Genomic DNA, 22896 nt, shown 5'->3' on the forward strand with positions numbered 1-22896 from the left:
AATTTGTATTATTTTCACAATTAAGAAAATCTCAATCATAGAATAAATTTTTTATGGATTTTTCTTCAATTTTCAAAAAATATTCAATGGCCATTAACTCAAAAAGTAGGTCATTGACCTACTTATTTGAAAGTGAAGAATAACACTACCATGAAAGGTCTACAACACACAGTAGTTGGTTTTTTATTATCATCAGAGGAATTTTTTTCATTCTGAGTAAACATCATCCTTAATTTTTTTTTTTTTGTTGTTGTTGCTTTTTTAAAGGGGGATATTGATTGTAATGCTATAAATTTCACAGAAGGCTAGGCAAAGCCAAGCCTTTTATTTACTATAACAACCCGGTTTATATTCTGTAAACTTCCAATCCTAGCAAGTGTTTTCTTTCTGGATGTCCCAAACGTTTTCTTTTTTAAAACAAAACGATGACAAAAAATATAATTTTGAAAACGTGACGGCGGCGAGGTTTTTTTTTATATTTTGCTGGATACTGTCTTTACAAATATAGACGGCAATCATGGGACGTTTCTTTTAATCATCACTTCACGACGTTTAGGTACAAGGGAAAACAAAAAAGCATGTACAGGAATAATTATTGACATTGCTTTAGCCCTTTATATATGGGTTGTTGTTTTAGAACATGAGTTATTCAATCAAGGTTTAATAACAAATCGAACTGAAAAATCATGAAGATAGACCATTTTAACCAGCATTCATAAGATTTTTGTTATTGCATATTTTCGCTATAAATCATTAACAAATGAAATCTTCTTTTAAGAACAAAACTGTTTTATCCCATAAAAGATTATTTTAGAATGGAAAGGTTGGATTGGTATTTTAAAGAGTCATGATGGCACACACATTCCTTATTTACCAAATAACACTGACTTTTCAATCGATGTCCAGATATATTATGGCCCAAAACAAAAATGTTGAGCTTCCTGTGAATGCAAGAGCAGAGAAATGATAAAATTTCAACATGACATCTATAGCTAGTTCGAGTATACAGTCTCTCAGTAAACAACGATTTCTTCATGTCCTACAAATATATGTTTACATGTATTGAGATGCGCTCTACAAAAATGTTATTTCTAACAACAATCATTTTATAATTCCCAATTATTATATTTCAAACCTGTGTCATATCCGCTGTAACTATTTTCAGACAGCAATTCAATGCGCATGACACGCAAATAAATGACCAAAAAGAACCCGTTTCGTTAACACATGTAACTCCGGATGAATATTCAAAGGTCTGTTGGTTGCCATGTAATGACTCGTACACTTTTAAACTTCTCACACATCTTCTTATTACCGTTGCCATAATGAAAAAGATGATATACCTTTTCAAGCTACTATGCCACTTTAACAATTCGTTTACAGCTAGATGTTTATGAGCGAATTTCGTATTTGTTTGTTCATCACAGTTTAGGTAAGGGCGTTTGTTGAATAGCTAAATAATCCAAGATAAAGCGACACAGAGGGAATCCAAAAGCTGAAAATTTTCTTGGTTAGGGTCTAGCAAAAGGGTACCAATAAATGGCGTATTCATAATCATGAAAATTGATATGATCACCAAAATAGTCCTAATAAGTTGTCTATGGTTTTTCATTCGATCCGAATTTTCCAGTTGCAGAACATTAATTCGACTGTTACTTGATCTGACTTTGTTAAGAATGGCGAGATAACATAACAATGAAATTGGAAAAATGGTGATGATAGTTGTTTACAAAACTGAAAGTTTGGAAACCTGTATCGGCCGTGTTAGGTGGCGTGCAAAGGCATCGTTTAACGATCTCCGATCCTCAGCAAAGTTCGATAACTCTAAATTATCCAGATTTCTTTTATTCGTACCATAAACCTGACTTTCACACAGACAATTTTAGTTTAGTATTCTACTGCTAGTATAACCATCAATTACACAACTGCATGCTTGGCGTACTGGATCCACGGAGAACTCCCACTTTTATACATCTTGGTATAGATCTAGAGTTCGAGTCAATCGATGCACCAGAATTTTTTTTCAACTCAACTTGTTTCTTTATTCCATTATATCCATCGTAGGCAAATTTACAATAACTTTGTAAAATGCATCTTTAAAAAATCATTTTTTATCATTTCAATTATAAAGGTTGAAAGAAAAATATCATTCTTATGATGAAAAAAATACTTTGAGGCAGAGGATCGGAGAACATTTACATCAAATATATAAATGCCCCACGCTCTTGATAAAGGAAGCGCACACAATAAAGGGGAATAGAGCCAAACCAACGTAACTATGATTCGAGTGTTTCTGACACTAAAGATTGTGTCGAAATAATCCGGGTGAACTATAAGAACGTAACGATTTATCGAGATTAACGACATTTTCCATAAGGATTTTTCAGATAAACTGAACATTACGTACCCGGAGAAAGGACACAAATATTATTTTTATCACACGCATGAATAAACGACCGACACATTGCTAAGAGGTGCACAGATTAACCTCATTAAGAAATTGCTGATAAATGTAAGTTCAAAACAAAAATAAAAGTTACTTGTAATGGGTAAATTACGTGTACATTTAGCAACAAACCTCAAAGTTGGGAAAAATTGATATAATATTGTTTCTCTTGGAAATGCTTATATATTATATATATGGAAAAATTCGGTCGACAAAAAACTAATTTTATTTTAAATAAAATTATTTTTGGCAACAAATTTTGTAGTAGTATACTTGGGAATGTTTTTTAGTATCTCTGTGTAAGTCAAGCTTGTAAAATAATGTATGTGTGCATGTAAGGGAAATGCTCATTAACAACCATTGTCGAAATACTTTGTCATGTTACAGATGGTAATTTGCATTTGTACACAGCAGGGTCACTGGGAGGTAGGTTTTAAGATTGTTAAACATAATATATTTATTAACATGTCCAGCATCCAATCATCTTTGGTAATAAATTAATGTCTTATCAGAACCTGGCAGATGTAAATTCTCTCATTCTTATTTTCTATGATTTTGCTGCTGGACGTAAATTTTTCCATGAACTTTGTTTTACCCACCAGCTTACACTCTTTGTATATGCACGCACATTGTATCATTGTGAAATTTTGTTCTAATTTTTACTTTCATTTGAGTATTTGAATTATTGTGAGTTGGCGGTTTTTAACCCCACCTTTGCAAATTAATTTGTCATTTATTCAATGATTTTTGCTTGTTAAATTTTTAGTTTTCCATTTAAATGATACAAATTTGGTTAAATGAATAAACGACCTTTAACGCAATCTGTAGTTCTATTTCATTGCAATTGAACTTGAACTCATTGGAAGATTTTTGATTCAGTTACTTGTATTTGGTAAATTACTTGTAGCATCAAAGCTCAAAGTTAGGCAAATTAATAAAGTATTTCTCTTGGAAATGCTTATATATATTGTTTGACAAAAATAAAAGTCTTATTTTTAGAAATTCCCCCGTTCACTATTGTGATAATGATAACTATATCTATGAGAGTACCAACAGAGGCTGGAGATATGTCTGCATGGAGACCTAAAGTCAACTCCATGATATTTTCCTCAGATGGAAATTTGTTCATAAGCATTAAATGTGTGTAATAAACTAGGACCCACTATTAAGATATGCAAAAAAAAAAAAAAAAAAAAAAAAAATCCACTTGTTTTCGATCTTGACTTACGTGTTTATAGAAGGACGAATCAAACAAAAACTATTATAGATTTCTTTGAAGAAAAATATATAATGTATATTCTTTAACTACTTTAATTGTGTTTTGATGAGTCTACAAAAGTCTACAACAGTCTTAAAAACGGGAGGATTGGAACCTATTCAATTCAAAATTACTAGTCTCAGTTCTAATTTATAGTAAGAAAGTGTTATTTCTCGTTCAAAGAACAATTATTGACGTATAATTACTAATAATTAATATAATGATTAGTTCTTTGTTAAGGACTTTCCCTCATTCTATCGAATACGAGCGAAATTTAACAAGATTATTTTCTGTTAGACGAGAATTCAAAAGAGAGAGAGAGAGAAAGAGAGAGAGAGAGAAATAATCTTAATTTTACACGGCAGATCATTTTTAATTAATAAATTTAAAAAAGAAAACAATTCATAAAAAAAAGATGTTTTGTACGACATTTACAAAAAAAAAAAACAAAGAAAAAAAAAACGAAAACAAAACAAAACAAATACCAAAAAAAAAAAAAAATACCAAAAAAAAAAAAAGAACCAGAAATCATAAAAAAATTGTATTTCTTGTTGAATCTTGATGCATATGGTTACAACGTTACACACCTTCAAATACTACATATTAACACTACATAACAGCAAACAACGTTGCTGTATAGTGTGTTATTTAGGAGCCAGAATGATCAGCAAATTAATCATTAGATCTGGCTTAAACTTTTAAGCATGGCATCTTTGGCCAGACACCATTATTAATCCAAATTCTTCAGTTTAAAGTTTGAATGTTTGCCTTTATCTTTGTACAGAGTTTTTTTTTGGTCTAAAAATAGCCTGAAATGACGATGACCATCTAGATCTTGTGGACAGCTTCTGGTGTCAGTTTGCTTCATTCTTATAACTTTACATATAACATCAGAACATGTGGACGATGTGTCTTATTATATCATACTGCATAATCAATTATCAATATACTCTCCGGATAAGTCGTGCATACTGTCAAATCCATCATTTTGACAGAAAACGGAAACGAAGGGAATATGGTTTCTTCTGTTTATTTCCTTAACAACGATACTGAAGATAAAAACATAAGGTAACACGTTACTTTTGGTATTTTTTTTTTATTTCAAACAGTTATATATACCTGTGTATCGATTTTGAATAAAACAAGATAACTCTGTTTTATAATCTTATTTGTTTTGTTCTGATTTTTGGAACGTTCTGAAATGTTCTTGATATTTTTTCTAAGAATTGCAAGTGAATCATTCTATAGTTTTTGTAATCGCCAAATCACACACTATGTTCATGAGTTGCAGTGTAAGTTAGGGTTTGGAGGAGGTTTATATCCTGAATTTGATGTTAATTTTAAAATCATTTTGTCACTTTGAAATAAGCTTTCTTTGAAATTTTGTAATTGATTTGGTTTGAAATGGCCGTGGCATATCCGTTCGGTCTTATTAAAAAGAAGGTGTTGCGGCGTTTTTTTTCCTTTTAATTCTATTGTGAGATTGTGGACCCATCCAAAACTTTATGCTGGATACACCTTGCAAATATGTGCATATGAAGTTCTTAATATATGTACCAGAAAATTTTACATGCAATACAACTTGAAAAAAAATGTTATTAAATGTATTTTCAGTTAATAATTCTATAATCAATTTTGCATGTTTTCGGATAAGTGCAGCACGGAATGACGTTTGTTAGATACTATGAAATATCTACTTGTATTATGTGTGGCATTTCACACGGTGACTACGTCAGCTGTAGCGACAACAAACAACCGCATTCTACTGAGCACTGTGTTAGTTGGAACTGCTTTGGCAGCATCTCTTTGTAAGTGTGGTTCACTCATATTAAAGTGTTTAAAGTGTTTATAGCGTTTAAAGTGTTAATAAAACATTAAATTTTAGAATACATTTATCAAAATTGAATTCCACTATTTTCTTTCAATACGCTGCATACGTGATACCCAAAAGTTAACGGATTTCGGATATTATTCATGAGACACATTGTTGATAATTACACAACATGGCGTTATTCCAGTGTTTATTTTTATAAACAAATCACTCTATAAATCGCAAATAAACATTAGTAATGCGTTCATAAATCAATCAATATGGTATTTTCAAATAGTAGTACATCTAAGGAGATTTAATTGATTGTGCATGTTAGATGCATTTGACCTTGGACTTATATTGTACATGTATATTACTCATTAAACTCGAGGAATTAATATCCACGTAAAATAATGAGAAGCACATCTTGCGTACTAGTATCTAATAATCTGACCTGCATTTTTAGCTCACCTGAGCTGAAAGCTCAAGTGAGCTTTTCTGATCACATTTTGTCCGTCGTCCGTCTGTCTGTCCGTCTGTCCGTCTGTAAACTTTTTACATTTTGAACTTCTTCTCAAAAACCGCTCATCAAATTTCAACCAAATTTGGCACAAAGCATCCTTATGGGAGGGCAAATATAAATTGCAGAAATAAAAGTCCGATCTGTATTCAATGCGGAGAAAACCTTGAAACTGTAGAAAAAGGGGGGGTGCATTTTTAAAAATCTTCTTCTCAAGAACTACCGAGTTCAATTCAACGTAGTTTAGCATGAATTATCCTTATGGGAAGGAAAATATAAATAGCAAAAATTAAGTGCTAATTCTGTTTCAAATCTGAGTTATTACGAAAATAATAATAAAGGAAAGGCGTGTTTCAATCAGTTTAATAGCTTCGGGCTCGGCATACGGTAAAATGGGTAGGCAAGACTTGGCCTGTGCAAAACAAAAGATTGGCAGGTATTAATCTGCCAATCTCATTAAAATTTCGGGATATCTGATGGACCAGTATATTTGTATTCGCTGTAAATATTGCTGCAAAATAATGCGTATTTGGAAATGACGATTGCCGATCTGCCCCGGCTTTTATTTTGCCACGGCCCGGGTTTGCATACCCATTTTACCAAGACTCGTATTCCATACGTCTAAAACGAGGTTTTTGTTTAAAGTAGCCATGACATTATACGAAAAAGGGTCGATCTGACTATGATGAATTTGCTTGCTATGCAACCGTCACGTATGAAGGGAAATTTTTGAAATATGCAAAATATATTGGTGCCGATTTTGTGAAGTAAAATAAGGCTAAATATTTCAATGCGTTGACAGTTTTCACACATGACGTTGGTGTTAGCTTGTTCTGATTTTCGTTTCGTTTTCATTATTTATGCTTACGTATCAAATCAAACAGAGACTTCGGTAAATCAAACAATTAACTGTTTACCTGCGCAAATTAAGCAAAATCTGGTGTAGGGATACTGAAATACAATTCATTCTATCGGTAATTCGGCATTATCTTTTGCGTAATGGTAGATTAATGCAATAGGTTTGGTTGAGATGCTCGGCATTTTCTCGAGTTTATTCAGTTTAAATAGAGTTTGATATCGCTGACGGAAATATGTAGGTATATACATGTATATATATGATTCATTTCGAAAAAATAAATTGTGTTCTTTATTTGTTTTACATGTAGTGCATGTTTCTTGTGTTTAATTGTTACCCTACAATTTCTATTTACTAACCATATTTGAGTGTTAAGCTTCGAATTATAAGCAAGATACAGAGATTTGCTCACAATTCTATGTTTGTACACAGATCTTAAAAGCTAAAGATTAAAAAAGTAAAAAATGTTGTCAATATTTATTACGAAAATTTTCAAAGTCTGTTCTTCCAGAAACCAACTTATTGAATTGTAAACTTAACCTTTTTAGCTCACCTGAGGGTGGGGCCACAATGGGGGTCGAAGTTTAACAAATGAATATATAGAGTAAATCTTTAAAAATATTCTTCTCAGAAACTAATCGGCCAGGAAAGCTGAAACTTATGTGGAAGCATACTCAGATAGTGTAGATTCAAAGTTGTGAAAATCATGACCCACCGGGGGTAGGGTGGGGCCACAATGGGGGTCGAAGTTTAACATATGAATATAAAAAGTAAATCTTTAAAAATCTTCTTCTCAGAAACTAATCAGCCAGGAAAGCTGAAAATTGTGTGAAAGCATCCTCAGGTAGTGTAGATTCAAAGTTGTGAAATTAATGATCCCCAGGGGTAGGGTGGGGCCACAATGGGGGGGGGGGGTCAACGTTTAACAAAGTTTAACAAAGTTTAACTAATCACCCAGGAAAGCTGACACTTGTGTGGATGCATCCTCAGGTACTGTAATTTCAAAGTTGTGAAAATCATGACCCCGGGGGTAGGGTGGGGCCACAATGGCGGTTGAAGTTTAACATAGGAATATATACAGTAAATCTTTAAAAATCTTCTTCTCAGAAACTAATCCGCCGGCAAAGCTGGAACTTGTGTGGAAGCATCCTCAGGTAGTGTAGATTCAAAGTTGTGAAAATAATAACCCCTGGGGGTAGGTTGGGGCCACAATGGGGGGTCGAAGTTTAACATATGATTATATAGAGTAAATCTTTTAAAATCTTCTTCTCAGAAACCAGCCAGGAAAACTGAAACTTGTGTGGAAGCATCCTCAGGTAGTGTAAATTTAAATTTGTGAAAACATGACCCCTGGGGGTAGGTTTGGGCCACAATGGGAGGTCGATGTTTTACATAGGAATAAATAGAGTAAATCTTTAAAAATCTTCTTCTCAGAAACTAATCAGCCAGGAAAGCTGAAAATTGTGTGAAAGCATCCTCAGGTAGTGTAGATTCAAAGTTGTGAAATTAATGATCCCCAGGGGTAGGGTGGGGCCACAATGGGGGGGGGGGGGTCAAAGTTTAATAAAGGAATATATAGGGTAAATCTTTAAAAATCTTCTCAGAAACTAATCAGCCATTCTTTATAATTGTTAAGACTTTGGTCCCAGGACAATTCTTTGGCCTCACGAGAAGGTTCAGAGTTTGATGTACGTTTATATCCCATATATAAACTATTGTTAGGGATCTTTTTGAGAACTTCAATACTCAACATATGATGTGATTATAAAATCATCCTGTTAGAAAAGGGACTAATGATTATAAACATAAGAATATCCAGGGGAAAATGGATTTTATTTATACACGATCTACATGTATTATTGTACATTGTCCAGATAGTTTGTATTATGACTCCATTGAGCTGATTTTATCATACCTATTGTTCCTCAGGTGAGCGATGTGGCCCATGGGCTTCTTGTTTTTTATTGTTGTCAGCTTAATAAAACCATGATAAAGATTAGATGTTTGCGATTTTACATTCTCGCGATTTGCAAAACGATTCAATCGCGGAATTAGGTATTCGCGTAATAAAGATTTCTACTGTTTGCTTCTACTTGTTTAAGGTGATGAGTATATCTTTAGTCTCACAGAGAAGGCCCTCTTGACTACCACAATCCTGATTTTGATTTTTCCTAGACAGCAGCATAGCCAGATTGTTTCAAGTGATTTTTCTATGTTTACGTTGAAATGATATTTTTAATCTATGCTAATTTTTATGCTTAAAAATATATGCTTTTTTCATTTGTTTTGAAAAAAAAAATATTCACGCAATTTGCTGGCATTTGGGTGTTTGGCCGAATGGTCCGAATAATAGTACTTTAAAAATATCAATCATAACATTTCAGCAGATTGGAAATTATTTAAACTTCAAAATGATATGCAGCATTACTTAATTTCTTAGCGCATACTGAAATGTGGTCTAAAACGTTTCCTTTTTTTTACCTAAAATATGTACATGATGCAAAGGTCATTGTCAAATCTCTGAGCTTTTATTTCTTGCAGATCTTCCAAAAGAAACATGTACAGTCCCAGGATACACAGACCATCCGCTGTTTGGATGCTTTCGTTTCGTGACAGATGCTACCCCTGTGTCCCATTCTGATGCCACACAACAGTGTGCAAAGGATGGTGGTCGACTGTTGTTGGTTAATTCGGCTGAAGAGGAGGCTGAACTAGTGAAACTACTTCGTAAGACCTATATTTTATGTTCATAGAGTCTTTCAATGCGAGCTTAAACTAATCTTATATTAATCTAATGAAAAGCTGGTTTAAGTAAAAAATTGAGCATCAGAAATTTTACGGCATAAGAGAAAAGATTCATCGGCCTGATGGTTAAAGGCTTATTCGTTACAAACATATTTGAATTGCACATTTGGTTTCAAAATTTCATTTCGTTTTTTTTCTATAACAAAAAATAATAAAGGAAATATTTGTGTGAAATTTTAGAAATTAAACTCTTACAAGAAGGATATGATAATCCTCTACATGACTGAATCACAAGTATAATATTTTATTAATCGATTTTCTCTAGAGACACCAAAGAGGGTAGCGTTCATACAAGGCACAAGAAGTGTAGGTTCCTCTATATGGTTGGCTGACGATGGCACTTCTCTTCCTTATCTGCCCTCGGTAGTCGCCAATCAAGCCATTCCTACAGCAACAGTCTTGACTCTGGGCAAGTTCTTTACTGCAGTGGACCCAACAGACCTTCAAGGAAATTATTTTTGTGAAATCTAAAAGTTGATGTAGAAAGAGGTGAAATAAAATACGGAAACGGTATTTCAAGCTTTAGTTTGATTACAATGAATTCATTTTCATTCATTATTGAAAAAAGGATTCGAGTAAAAGTGAAATGTAAACAGACATTTTAAACACGTCCTGCACAAAACAAGGGGGAAAAAGGTCCAACGATTTCATTTTGTAAATTACAATTTTCGTCAATATGAAAATAAAATAGTTATAAACTCTATTCATTTTTTTCACCTGATTTTGCTGCTGTAAGAGAATCTAGTCTGAACTCCAATAAGGTAGAACGGTAAATGATTTCAGTTATTATGGATTTCATTAACATTGCAACATGAGTGCTTTTCGCAAAATTGATCCTGTCAGATATTTTCAATGAGAAATTTAATTAACCTGTACGTAAAATGAATTTACGTCATTATGTTGGTTAAAGTAAGTTTTGTAATTAGTTTTCAGTGCCAATGATTTGCGAAATGCAGTTTTAAAATAAAGTGAGTTAAAATATATGGAACATTTTTTTTAATTTGTATAATTATATTTCGCGTCAAGGTCGGTAATAAAAAGAAATTGTTATATGTTTTAATGAGAGATAATCTGGTAATGCAGTAAAATTTAGAATTAGGTTCAGCAAATGAGCTTCATAATCATATTATTCTATCACACATGTATATCTTATTTTACACTAACACATAATCTCGATTTGTTTTATCAAAACGACATTCATTTTCTCATCTTTTTTTTCATGTATACGTATTTGCTTTTTTGTAATTCAATGATCAATTCTTACATTTTGCAGTGTATTTGCGATTATCGAAGTTGTAACATATCGTTTCATTATTTCACCAATGACACAAATGAAATGCTTTTAAGACGCAAGTTTCAGAAAATAAAAATAACGTAACTATTCAATAATCCGATATTAATTTGTACATTTGCTGAGGTAATAAAGAATCATAATTGAAATAATATCATGTTAAATCATGGTTAGGTTGGGATGACATCTATTAGAAAGCCATCAAGACTTTATCAGATTTGATCACACCAGATCCACATTTTACCTCATTCAATAAAAAAAATTATGTCTGCCTTATGTCAACAATTGTTAATTGCGCCCCAACGGAACGCCATCTGCGTCACTAATGAACAGTATTAACTTTACATAACAAATCTGATTCGATGTGGTTTCATAAAGACATAGAAAACTGTAGATATTCCACAGTAAATTGAATCTTTACTGGCTTTATTAACAGATCAAAAGTAGACAATTTGTAAAGGTTTTGTAAAAGCTTTTCCAGGTAATCTTACCAAAAGATTCATTTCTGTGTGGACGTTTTAATTAAACTAGACTTTGACCCGTGCGAGCACGGGTGGACATTGCATTCAATATACCCGTAATGTAGCAAAAAATTGCAGAATTTTGGAGATTATTAATGAAGCTGCATTGAAAATAACAGATACATGTAAATTATTCATAACAAACCATTTTGAGGCTGTAAATATCTTTCATCAAAAAATTTAATTCATATTAATGAAGAATTTAACAATTTTTCACCAACGTTTTTTACTCGCTTCGAAAATACACACCATGTTGACATTCAAAACTCTCGGAATTTTTCATATTAAATGCACTGAGTTAGAGTTATCTCCTGTATTTCCTTTGATGAACAGAATATATGACAAATTTTCAATGAAAATTTACATGTATTTGTAATATCGTTTTTGAGTTTATCCATGCAAATGTGATATTGTGGAAACATAAACTAAAGAGCCTGCCGTGATTTAGTGTGAATGTAATGCGCATGCGCAAGATTGTAAAATCCAAAAAATGCAGATGATTTCCGGATTTTTTAAAGGAATTTTCGTTGATTATTAATCAGCGAAGCTTGATTGAGAAAAAATGAAAACAAATTGGTAATCTTCAAGTACCAATGTTGTTTTAAATGTATAAAACAAAAGACAGTATTCTTCCGATTTCTCGGTATTAAAGCCCAAAAATTCGAGTCTATTATTTTAATATAGTAGTATAGATAACAATACATTTGTAATTACCACATGCACTTATCTTTTAACGGTTGCATTACCGTAAACATAAAAATACGGTTTAGTTAATAATTATCAAGGATTTGCCTTAAGTTTCTAAATACAGTAAATAAAAAGAGTAAACAACAACTTTACAACAGTATGTTAGATTAAAAAAGCCTAATCGTCTTATAATTGGAAAATGAACCTGAAATCATCATGATTATATATAATTTCGTGCGTTCAGTGATTTTTCTTACATGTAGGTTGCTAAAGGCTTTGGCCGATCGATAAACTGGTTTGAACTTGATCGTGATTTCAACGCAGTCAGTTTCTATGTAACTACGGATTACAATTAATTTACCAATGAAATAGAGGGAATCATACTCAATGGACGTTGGTGTAATGCATCACGGTGAACTTTATACATGCTGTTTATTTCTTCATTTCCTATCTATATGTAGTCATGATAATTCTCTAAAACTATCGAATTGCTGCAAAACGTGTGTACATGAATAAAAACATGCAAATTTCAATCAACTTCAAACGAAATAAATGGATAGCAATTTCATGATTTGAAGTTCCAAACACAAAACACAAAAGTTAGCTTGTTATGATTCATATCAACTTTTTATCAATGGTTACTTATCATAATATATACAAATTATTTAAGTATCTTCTGATGATAACTATCCATTCAACATATACATGTACACTGTTTGCATTAACATTTATTTAGTTCACTGTTGTTGCTTAACTACACGGATACTTAGTTGACAGATGAACTAATCTGTACATATACAAGTACATGTACAAGGACATGTTCATATTGTGTACAAAATACGGATTTTGACTGTTTGTGACCACCAATGGATGTTTCAATGCATATGTAATGCGACTATCTGCCGTCGAATCTCTGCCGCCTTCCCCCGGGATTAGTTGTCCCTCACTCAGACGATTGTACACACTGGACATGGACTCTTACGAAGAAAAGCCATCCTTTTTGCCATCGTATAGGAGGGTTACCAAATCAGTTTCTAGATCTGTGCTGCTCTCGGAGTCGTTCACTAGAACTTTCAATGGCTACAAGAAGATATTCTGTAAACACTGGTACTCTACTGCAAAACCAAGGTACTTTGAAAAGCTGTGTTTGGAAAGTTTTGTTTTTGCAGGAAACAATCTTTCTTTATGTTTCAACAATATGCTCGTTTTCTTGACAGCGTAGGTTAATTGAATTTGAAAATATATTTTAATTATTTTACAGCTATTTTTTGACATTCATCTATATGTATCCTAATTCTTCTTCAAAAAGAGGATCGTTAAACCTTCAAGAGATACGCTTTATGTTTAATGCATTTTAGAGGGGTTTTGTTTATCTGCCATGGAATCGGGGACCACAGTCTTTGGTACGAGGACCTAGCTGATATTTTAGTCAAAATTGGATTTTACGTTTTTACACACGATCATGGTAGGTCTGATGTACATAACGTTTGTTAATTACAGGTCATAAATGTTCTGAAATTTGGATGAACTATCAATATTATACATGAAACGCTTTATCTAATAAATATTTGTTTTTAAGATGTTATCTGCAAACTGTCAAAATCTTTGCGATTTTCATGAAAATCAGTATTATTTCAATTTACGGTTTTGGTTATTTAAATGGTTCATATTCAGTTTGATTACTCATTGAAATTTGATAAAACTCAATATAATAATTAGAATTGCACATTGCTATGATTTTAACATTCAGTCATTCATTTGTACAGTCGGACAAGGTCAAAGCGAGGGGTTACATAACCACGTGGACAGTTTTAATGAATACACGTCTGTAATATTTCAACACTGCAATGAAGTCAAAGAAAAGTATCCCGACCTACCCATATTTGTGTTCGGAAATTCAGTGGTAAATACCTTAATGTTATTCTTATATCAGATACACGTACAATGTAATTACAGTTTCATTTTAAAGCAAAGAAAGAAAAAAAACCTTGAAAAACGAAAGAAACCAAAACAAGAAAACATAATATATATTAAGATGTGACATTGAATAAAAATTTAGAGAATGGGTCGTAAAGGAAGCTATTTGAGTTATATTTACACTTTATGGCTGGGAGGTTTATACTGTAATAGTGGTTAATTACGCGGGTGGTTAAGAACGCGTTTTCTACTGTCAAACAATACGCATGGGTATTAATTACGTGGATGCATGACTTACCATTTTTCAGTTTTTTTTCATAAGCTCGGGGTTATTTCAAGCGCTTTTTATAGCTTATCGCGCACTAAATACCTACTTTTACAGTATATCATAAAAAAAATAATCAGTTAGCAAATGTTATTATTTCAAGGGAGCTACGATAGCACTATTAGCAGCTGTCCAAAAGCCAGGTTTGTTCCAGGGACTGGTATTATCTGGAACTTTACTCCTGCCCACTGGAGGCCCACCTTCATTTCTACGAGTAAGATTACAATTTGATACTTACACCATTGGAAGAATAAAATCAGATATTGAATGCAAGTAATGCGCTACATAATTTAACTGTTCTAAGTTTTTTAATACACCGTATATAACAAACGTTTTACCCCATGTATGTATTGGGTAAACTACTTTAGAACAATACCAATACCATTGATCTTCATTTTATTCATTATGTCACGATGAATACATTTTGAGAGTGAATACTTTTAACGTCGGTTCTACCTATCGCAGTTTGAATATATTCTAAATACATTAAGGCTGACCTCTACTCTCATGGTAAGAAATTATATAAACTGTGTTAGCATTGCATACGATCATTTCTAACCATAGAATGCATATGGTTATTACTAGTCGTTTGGGTTCACTAATGGTTTGTTTAAAGTTTACAAAGTATTGCTGAACAACATACTTTACTTTAAGTAAATTTAAGTATTGATAATACGGCGAGTACTTTTAATCAGTCATATGTATTAAACAAGTGCTCATGTTCTTTTATTGCATTTCCTTTAATAGCTAATGTTAAATTGACAGGACGCCAGGCGTTATAAAAACATATTGATTGGCTCTGCCAGAGAAAAATGATACCAAATGTGCATCTATCATTTAAGGCTTAAAGCTATATATGTTGAGAATAAGATCATGGAAAAAGTACGGGCTATAATATGGTTTATATAATGTTTTCTATTCCTTTCTTTCTATATGCTTTTCAGGAGGTCTGCACAAGACTCTTCCTTGGGACATTATTTCCCCAGATGAAACTTTTCGATATTGAACCTTGGACATTAACTAAAGATTTGAATGTGGTATGCGATTCGGTAACACAATTTTTAAAAGTTGAGTTAACTAATATAAGTACACTATTTTTTAAAACTAAAAAGCCACAAAAGAATTGTTAAAAGATATAGAATATACTTTAATGTAAATGTTTAGACCGGTTATACGATTATAGAAAAAAACAGTTTATGATATAAGATAAGATAAAAAAAAATTAGATTTTTTTTTCAATTTATGAATAGATTAAAAGATATGCAGAAGACCCACTAATGCATCGTTTTGTAAAGGCACAGTAAGTTTTTTTTACTTACCTGATACTTTGTAAAATTGAAATACTCGCAATGTTAACGACGTCGTATACATTTACATTTTTTTAACCTAACATTGAAAATGTAACTTTAATGCTTGCCTATCATACGTTGTTTAGTTAAAATATGTTTTAAAATCAATGATGTTAACGTATGTATATACTTTATTCTTCATTCTTTTTTTAAAAAAGAAAAAAGTAGCTGTTATTATGTACTCATTTGAACAAAAAATAATTATTGTGCTATAGTACACAATAACTTCAGATTTCCTTCCCTCGAAACTAAAAGTAGAGGAAGGATCTCTTTTTACATAGAATACTTACTACGTTAAAATGTTTATACATAATAATTTTATAATCCTATAATTTCATAATTGCAATTTGTTTAGATGGTGCGTTGCCTTCATGAATGCCATTATGAGACTTGAAGATACGTTAAAATCCATTGACTGCCCGCTGTTGATTCTCCATGGCAATGCAGACCCTGTTAGTGACGTCAAATCGTCCCAGGATTTATTTGATACAGTCAAAAGTTCAGATAAGGAAATAAAGGTCATTCTTTTTCAAATTTTTAACTCTTTTCAACAAAATATTTTTAAAAAGGTATTTACAATATCTATTCGTGTATCTACTATAATTATGATATTTTGTTTTTGTTTATAATCTTAATTGATTGATTTTGTAGTATAATAATACTAAGGAAGCAAAAAAGTAAAAAAAAAAACACAACCCGTCAAATACAATAGATTTCCGAATATCTACTATTATAATATTTTGCGTTTGTTTATATTATTCTTTATATACATGATTGATTTTGTAGTATAATAGTAAGGAAGCAAAAATATAATAACCTCTATTTCTGAATTCAAAGAAAAAGTTGTAACACATGTGTAACATATCTTGTAATTACTGTTTTAGGTCTATCCTAGACTTTATCATTTTCTGCTTCTGGAATCGGAAGAAGAGAGGTCAAAAGTTTTGGATGACATCATAAACTGGTTTGATAAGCAAATGCAAACCATTTAGGAATTGTTAAGATTTAACAAAAAACAAGAGAAGGAATTGATCTTATTTTTTACTTGTTGGTATTCGACTTTGTGTATCTTTCATTGCTCTCTCTTGTAGGTTTTTCAAAAATAAAATAAACTAGACTCTTGTTGCTATAGCAACAAAAAGGTCTTCCGTTCCTTATGTTTTAATCTGTACAAAAAGTCCATTTCTCTTGTAAACAGAAAATGGATATAACATATACTGTAAAGGAATTCCAAAGAAATAAAAAAAAAACAAAAGACAAAATGTCAATTTTTGAGTACTTTCTGTGACGACCGGAAGTTACGCCGGATCATTTAGAACATAGTGATCATATCTTCATACATTGTTTTGTCTTTCCTCGAAGTTTTGATGTTCAAGTTTTTGTAAGTTATAATATCTCTTTGAGAAAAGGTTTTTAGTCTCGGTACCGGAAACGAACTAACGGAAGTGATTTAAGAAATTAAAAGAAAATGTTTTAGTACATTTACCTACGGTACGTTTATATTAAAACAATATTAAAACATTAAAAATAATAAAACAATATTAAAACAAATCTAAAGTTAAAAAAAAAAAACTTCTATTCTTTGAACGCTTCAAGTGAGAACCGAAAATGACGTACGACCAAATGAAACCCGTTAAACACATGTTCAATCAAATGTTAATTATACATATAAATTTTGTTTCTTGATCTCTCACAGTTTCTGAGATCTTGTGTGTACTTTGTTTTTTAAAAAGAAGGCTACCTGAGATATTTGAGATGTCTCACCGGAAGTAGAACTTTTGTTGTTTATTTCTAATGTGTATATGACCTTTTTTATTTCTATAGCTTAAATGTTACTTCCAAGCTAATAAACCAAATATTTAAAAAAAATCAAAATTGGGTGTACTTCCTGTGACGACCGGAAGTTACGCCGGATAAAACAAACTAATGTGAACCCATGTACATACATAGATCTATCATCCCACAATGTTTGGCTGTTCAAATTGTTACCGTTTTTAAGATCCCGACGAAATAAGGTTTTTTGTCTCGGGACAGGAAACGGACAAACGGAAGTGCTCAATGTAAATTGTATTAAATATTTCTTGTATACCTGCCTTTTGTACGTAATTGGTAATTAAAAATACTTATAATATCTAAGGAAAACAGTTAAACTGATAAACAGCTCGATTTGTTTGAACTCTTCCTGTGTGGACCGGAAGTGACGGAAGACCAAATGAAACCGGTTAAACACATCTTAAATCAAATGTCTATCATTCATGAAAGTTTCATGATTTAATCATTTATAGTTTCTGAGATCTCGCGGGTACAAAATGTGTTTTAAAAAAGCTACCTGAGATAATTGAGATATCTCACCGGAAGTAGAATTTTTTTGTTGATATAACACGCATAGATAACTTATGTATAGAATTATAGTTTTAAGTTTATTCTATGGAAAAGAAATTCAATGCGTAAAAACAATAATTTTTGAAGTGCTTCCGGTGACGACCGGAAGTTACAACGAACAAAACAAAATACTTTAAACACATCTACAACTATAGGTCTATCATCCCACAAAGTTTGGGTGTTCAAAACTTTACCGTTTTTGAGATCTCGAGGTGACAAGCTTTTTCAATGCGGGACAGGAAACGGACGATCGGAAATGAATTTTGAAAAAATGAAAAAAACGCCTAGAGATATTATCATTGTCTTTCATTTCAGAAATTTTCAAAAATATCTATCCAGCCATTTCCGAGAAATCTTGTGGACAAAAAAAGGAAAAAAAAATAATAATAACTAGACACGATCTCGTTGCGAGCAACGAGGAGGTCTTCCGTCCGATTTTTAGAAGAGGAAATGACCTTGCCTTTTATCTTCATCAACGAAACATATCAGGAAATGCAGATGTGATCTAAAAGAGCGGTGGATGAAGGATTATACACCCCGTTGGATCCCTAATTTAAAGGACCAGCCCCATTTTATTTCATATTAAATAAGAGGTCTTTTGACCTAATATCAGGTCTAATGACCTGTAATAAAAAGAAATCGAAGAAAAAATAGAGGGTTTGCCTTTGTAAACGGAAGACCCTAATAACAATAAGAATAGAAGGGTCTTCCGCTGAAGACGGAAGACCCTAATACTAAAAGACTGTTTTTTGTCTAAATCTTAATTGAAGAGTGTTTTTCAACTGGTACTACAGTACAACAGCCCTTTTATGTTGAATATTTTAGTAAGAAAATTAAATAAAAGGAGAGAAAGAAATAGAGAGAAAGAAGAAATCTTGGCTCCGGCGAGATTAGAACACACAGCCTTTGCATGTGTTTCAAAACATGGCTGACGCGAAATAATTCCCGAATTTGTCTTTGAATTTGAGGCGTTTCCGCCCGGGAGAAGAGCTGAGTTTTTGTATGAGATGGAAAGCAACGTGTAAGATTGCTGACTATTTAGGTTTGGTAAGAGTGCGATGTCATTTAAAATATTGATGCGTGTTTGTGTCTGGAGGGGGGGGGGGGGGGGGGTGAAAAGACCCGAGCTTGATTTTCGTCTTAAATAAATCAAAAATAGAATTTTGAGGTGTGGATCTCGGATTCGGTTAACAACATTAGGGGAAGTCCTAAAACAATGACTGATGCATTTTACCCATGTATTTCAGTGTTGATAAATTTTTTTCGTGTCGTTTACTATTATGTTTGACTGGTTTTTTGCAGCAGGATTGATAAAATTTGATAAAATTAATGTAGAAATAACGAAATCAGTAACACGTAAATTTATTCGGTAAAACTTTGATGACAGTAGTTTCACAGTTTTAATATTCATAAGTAGTTCACACGCTATCGTAGATACAGACTAAACGGAAAACAAGAAATATACATGCAACAGAAATATTATGCGGCTGCTTACATCCCTTGTACTGTGTAAATTTTAAGTCCCCGTACAGGCTAGCTATACTCGCCGTTTGATCTCAGGAATTTCTTCTTAATTTTTCAATCCGCTGCATATTTGGCAGACAATAAGAATAGGGTCCGAGGTACATTTACATAAAATTTCATTAGGATTGAGTGAGGGGCTCGGGAGTTAGATTTTTTTTCTACAGTACATGTCAAGCACGCCAATCGAAACTCAAATGCCCAAAAATTCATAACTCTCTTAAAAATGAACGAATAAGGTCATTAGTACAGTAATCTAGAATTGAACTAGGTTGAAAATAAAGGTTCAAGATGAAAGATCCAGTAAAATCAGGCCAGAAAAACTAAATGATTTTGTGAATAGGAAGGTGGGGGGGGGGGGTTCGGTGCGTGTACTGTGTAAATTTAATTTCCACGTTTAGGCAATAAGCGCCGTTTAATCTCAGGAATTTCGTCTTAATTGTTCAATCCGCTGAATATTTGACAGACAATAAGAATGCATTTTCGCTAGCCAAGTGTCCGATTCGTTTTTCAGAAAACGAATCGGACACTTGGCTAGCGAAGATGATAAGAATGGGGTCCGAGGTTTATTTTCACGAATTTTCATTAGAATTGAGTGAAGGGCTTGGGAGTTAGAAATTTTTTTACAGCGCATCATGGTGCATGTCAAACACGACAATTGAAACTCAAATGCCAAACAATTTCATAACTCTGTTAATAAGGAACGAATTGGTCTGGTAATTAGTACAGTAATCTAAAATGGTACTTAGTTGAAATTAAAGGCCCAAGATCAAAGATCAAGTAAAATCGGGCCAGAAAAACTAAATGATTTTGTGAATAGGAAGGTGGGGGGGGGGGGGGGGTCGGTGCGTGTACTGTGTAAATTTGATTTCCACGTTTAGGCAATAAGCGCCGTTTAATCTTAGAAATTTCGTCTTGATTGTTCAATCCGCTGAATATTTGACAAACAATAAGAATGCATCTTCGTTAGCCAAGTGTCCGATTCGTTTTTCAGAAAACGAATCGGACACTTGGCTAGCGAAGATGATAAGAATGGGGTCCGAGGTTTATTTTCACGAATTTTCATTAGGATTGAGTGAAGGGCTTGGGAGTTAGAATTTTTTTTTACAGTGCATCATGGTGCATGTCAAACACGACAATTGAAACTCAAATGCCAAAAACTTCATAACTCTGTTAATAAGGAACGAATTGGTCTGGTAATTAGTACAGTAATCTAAAATGGTACTTCGTTGAAATTAAAGGCCCAACATCAAAGATCAAGTAAAATCGGGCCAGAAAAACTAAATGATTTTATGAATTGGGATGGGGGGGGGGGGGGTGGTCGGTGACATCTTTATTAAACGTAGAATATTAAATTCTAAATATCACATATTATACAATTTCTAAACAAAATACATATGTTAGAACATTGTATAAGCGCTGTATAAGCCACTGTACCATTGATTTGAAATTTAAAATCTCAAAATCTTAATTATGATATCTTCTTTAATATTTACTTTTATTCTTATATATGTATAGCATTAACATTAGGTACACGGAGAAGAATGCAACAGGTCAAAACGTTTGAAATGGGCGGGAACATATTGACGCGGACGTCTGAGAAAACACTGGATTGAAACTGTTGTTATAAGAAGCGGATTTTCAATCCACCTCAGCATTTTTAATTTGCTATATAAGTTAATAGAAAAACATTTTTTTTCATCAATAATAGTGATTTTATTTCATCAATAGTAATCGGATCCCCATCCGAGAGAGATTATACGCAGGGCAAAGCATATTGTCCGATGAATCGTCAAAAGTCTGAAACCAAGTGGGGGCGATTTTGAAACGGGGTTTATTCCCCAGGGGAGAATAATTAATTCAAATTCCGATTTAATAAATAAATACATATGTTATACCCAGATATAAATTTTCGCTAGGCTAATTTATACGGATATGCACATTCATTGTTTATCTAGCTATAATGAGAGAGAGAGAGAGGGAGAGAGAGAGAGATATGAGTTAATCAAAAATCGATTCGGTAAAGAAATTGTTAATTTTTTTTATCTGCTTCTTTGATACATCGATTATTTTTCTTTTTGTCTCAAGTTTATCTTTGCCGACTAACACTGTGTGATAAAAAAATTCTGCAAAGTCGGAAAATAAAATAACATACATCTAACAAATGTAGCATGGTTAATTATCCCCTCTTTTCCCGAATCCACTCGATACCCCAGTGTTATGTCTAAACGATCAGTGTTAAACAATCAGTTAATAACAAGAAATTTATGAATTTTTGACCCCGCTGCTTAATCACTAATCCGGCTTTTGGGCGAACATGTACATGTTTGTAGACTTTTGTAAATAAATATAAACTTTATAAGACTGATTGTAAGTGATTATAATTCCAATCCAACCCTGCCGTAATGATTTTTATAAATCAAAAGTGAATAATCAGACTCTTTGTTTTAACAGTGTATTTCAACGATCAGTGTTTACATCTGTTAATACATAGGCCCAAACACAGATACAAGGGTGATCAGTTTTCACACCGTATCGCAGTCAGCCGGTTGCCAGAGAGAGAGAGAGAGAGAGAGAGAGAGAGAGAGAGAGAGAGAGAGAGAGAGAGAGAGAGAGAGAGAGAGAGAGAGAGAGAGAGAGAGAGAGAGAGAAAGAGAGAGAGAGAGGAGAGAGAGAGAGAGAGATTTCATACTGTTTTATAGTGTTCAGGAAATCAATATATAAGCAACATATGTCAATAAACGCATGTATACATGCATGCGAGTATCTTTATAATAATGTGAATAAATACTAATCAGTCCTCCTTTTAAAGCCATGTAGAATATCGTTAGTGCATTGCTAAATGTTGTGTGCATACAATCATGGAGATGGCGGCATTTCTTTGATGTCGGCAAAGCGACCCAGTGAACTCTAATGCGGTCGTACTGCAGGGGCGCTTCGGCGGCATGTCTTTAATGCCGGCGATGAATTAAGCAAACTGCTGACAGAAACGAGAACTATATTTGTACTAAAAAAGCTGTTATTATTTTTATTTATGATAAAAATAAAACGGAAAACAATAAAAACCACCATTTTAAAGATAAAATCGTTAAAGTAGGGAAGAAAAAATAATCGGCACTCGGGGATGGAACCCGGGTCGCCTTGGCACAAGTCCAACACTCTAACGACTGAGCTACGCGGACTCTCGCTTCAGAACTTTTGAGCTCAA

General features: G+C 32.9%; 2 protein-coding genes across 3 annotated transcripts; both read left to right on the forward strand.

Annotated features, from left to right (window-relative positions):
* The first annotated feature begins 5351 nt into the window (after nt 1-5351).
* On the forward strand, nt 5352-10398 carry LOC128158042 (uncharacterized). Of its 2 annotated transcripts, XM_052820715.1 has the most exons (4): nt 5352-5512; nt 8993-9091; nt 9432-9617; nt 9961-10398. In XM_052820715.1, the coding sequence occupies exons 1-4, from the start codon at nt 5389-5391 to the stop codon at nt 10164-10166; spliced, it is 615 nt and encodes a 204-aa protein (XP_052676675.1). In that variant the 5' UTR covers nt 5352-5388; the 3' UTR covers nt 10167-10398. The 2 variants fall into 2 exon arrangements, with proteins under 2 accessions (XP_052676675.1, XP_052676676.1); XM_052820716.1 differs by lacking the exon at nt 8993-9091.
* A 2570-nt stretch (nt 10399-12968) lies between these two features.
* LOC128160650 (monoglyceride lipase-like) lies at nt 12969-17181 on the forward strand. Its single transcript, XM_052824005.1, has 8 exons — nt 12969-13322; nt 13553-13659; nt 13961-14097; nt 14540-14650; nt 15381-15473; nt 15687-15736; nt 16141-16303; nt 16670-17181. The coding sequence occupies exons 1-8, from the start codon at nt 13084-13086 to the stop codon at nt 16775-16777; spliced, it is 1008 nt and encodes a 335-aa protein (XP_052679965.1). The 5' UTR covers nt 12969-13083; the 3' UTR covers nt 16778-17181.
* The last annotated feature ends 5715 nt before the right edge of the window (nt 17182-22896 follow it).

This window comes from Crassostrea angulata, chromosome 8 (genome assembly GCF_025612915.1).
Source record: "Crassostrea angulata isolate pt1a10 chromosome 8, ASM2561291v2, whole genome shotgun sequence".
Classification (NCBI taxonomy): Eukaryota; Metazoa; Mollusca; class Bivalvia; order Ostreida; family Ostreidae; genus Magallana; species Magallana angulata.

Bases quoted from the DNA above. Each gene is read 5' to 3' on its own strand.
- LOC128158042 (XM_052820715.1), top strand. From the start codon at position 5,389: ATGAAATATCTACTTGTATTATGTGTGGCATTTCACACGGTGACTACG. The intron at 5,513-8,992 runs GTAAGTGTGGTT...TACTTGTTTAAG, and splicing joins TGCTTTGGCAGCATCTCTTT to GTGATGAGTATATCTTTAGT. The intron at 9,618-9,960 runs GTAAGACCTATA...GATTTTCTCTAG, and splicing joins TGAACTAGTGAAACTACTTC to AGACACCAAAGAGGGTAGCG.
- LOC128160650 (XM_052824005.1), top strand. From the start codon at position 13,084: ATGCGACTATCTGCCGTCGAATCTCTGCCGCCTTCCCCCGGGATTAGT. The intron at 13,323-13,552 runs GTACTTTGAAAA...AATGCATTTTAG, and splicing joins TACTCTACTGCAAAACCAAG to AGGGGTTTTGTTTATCTGCC. The intron at 15,737-16,140 runs GTAAGTTTTTTT...CAATTTGTTTAG, and splicing joins CATCGTTTTGTAAAGGCACA to ATGGTGCGTTGCCTTCATGA.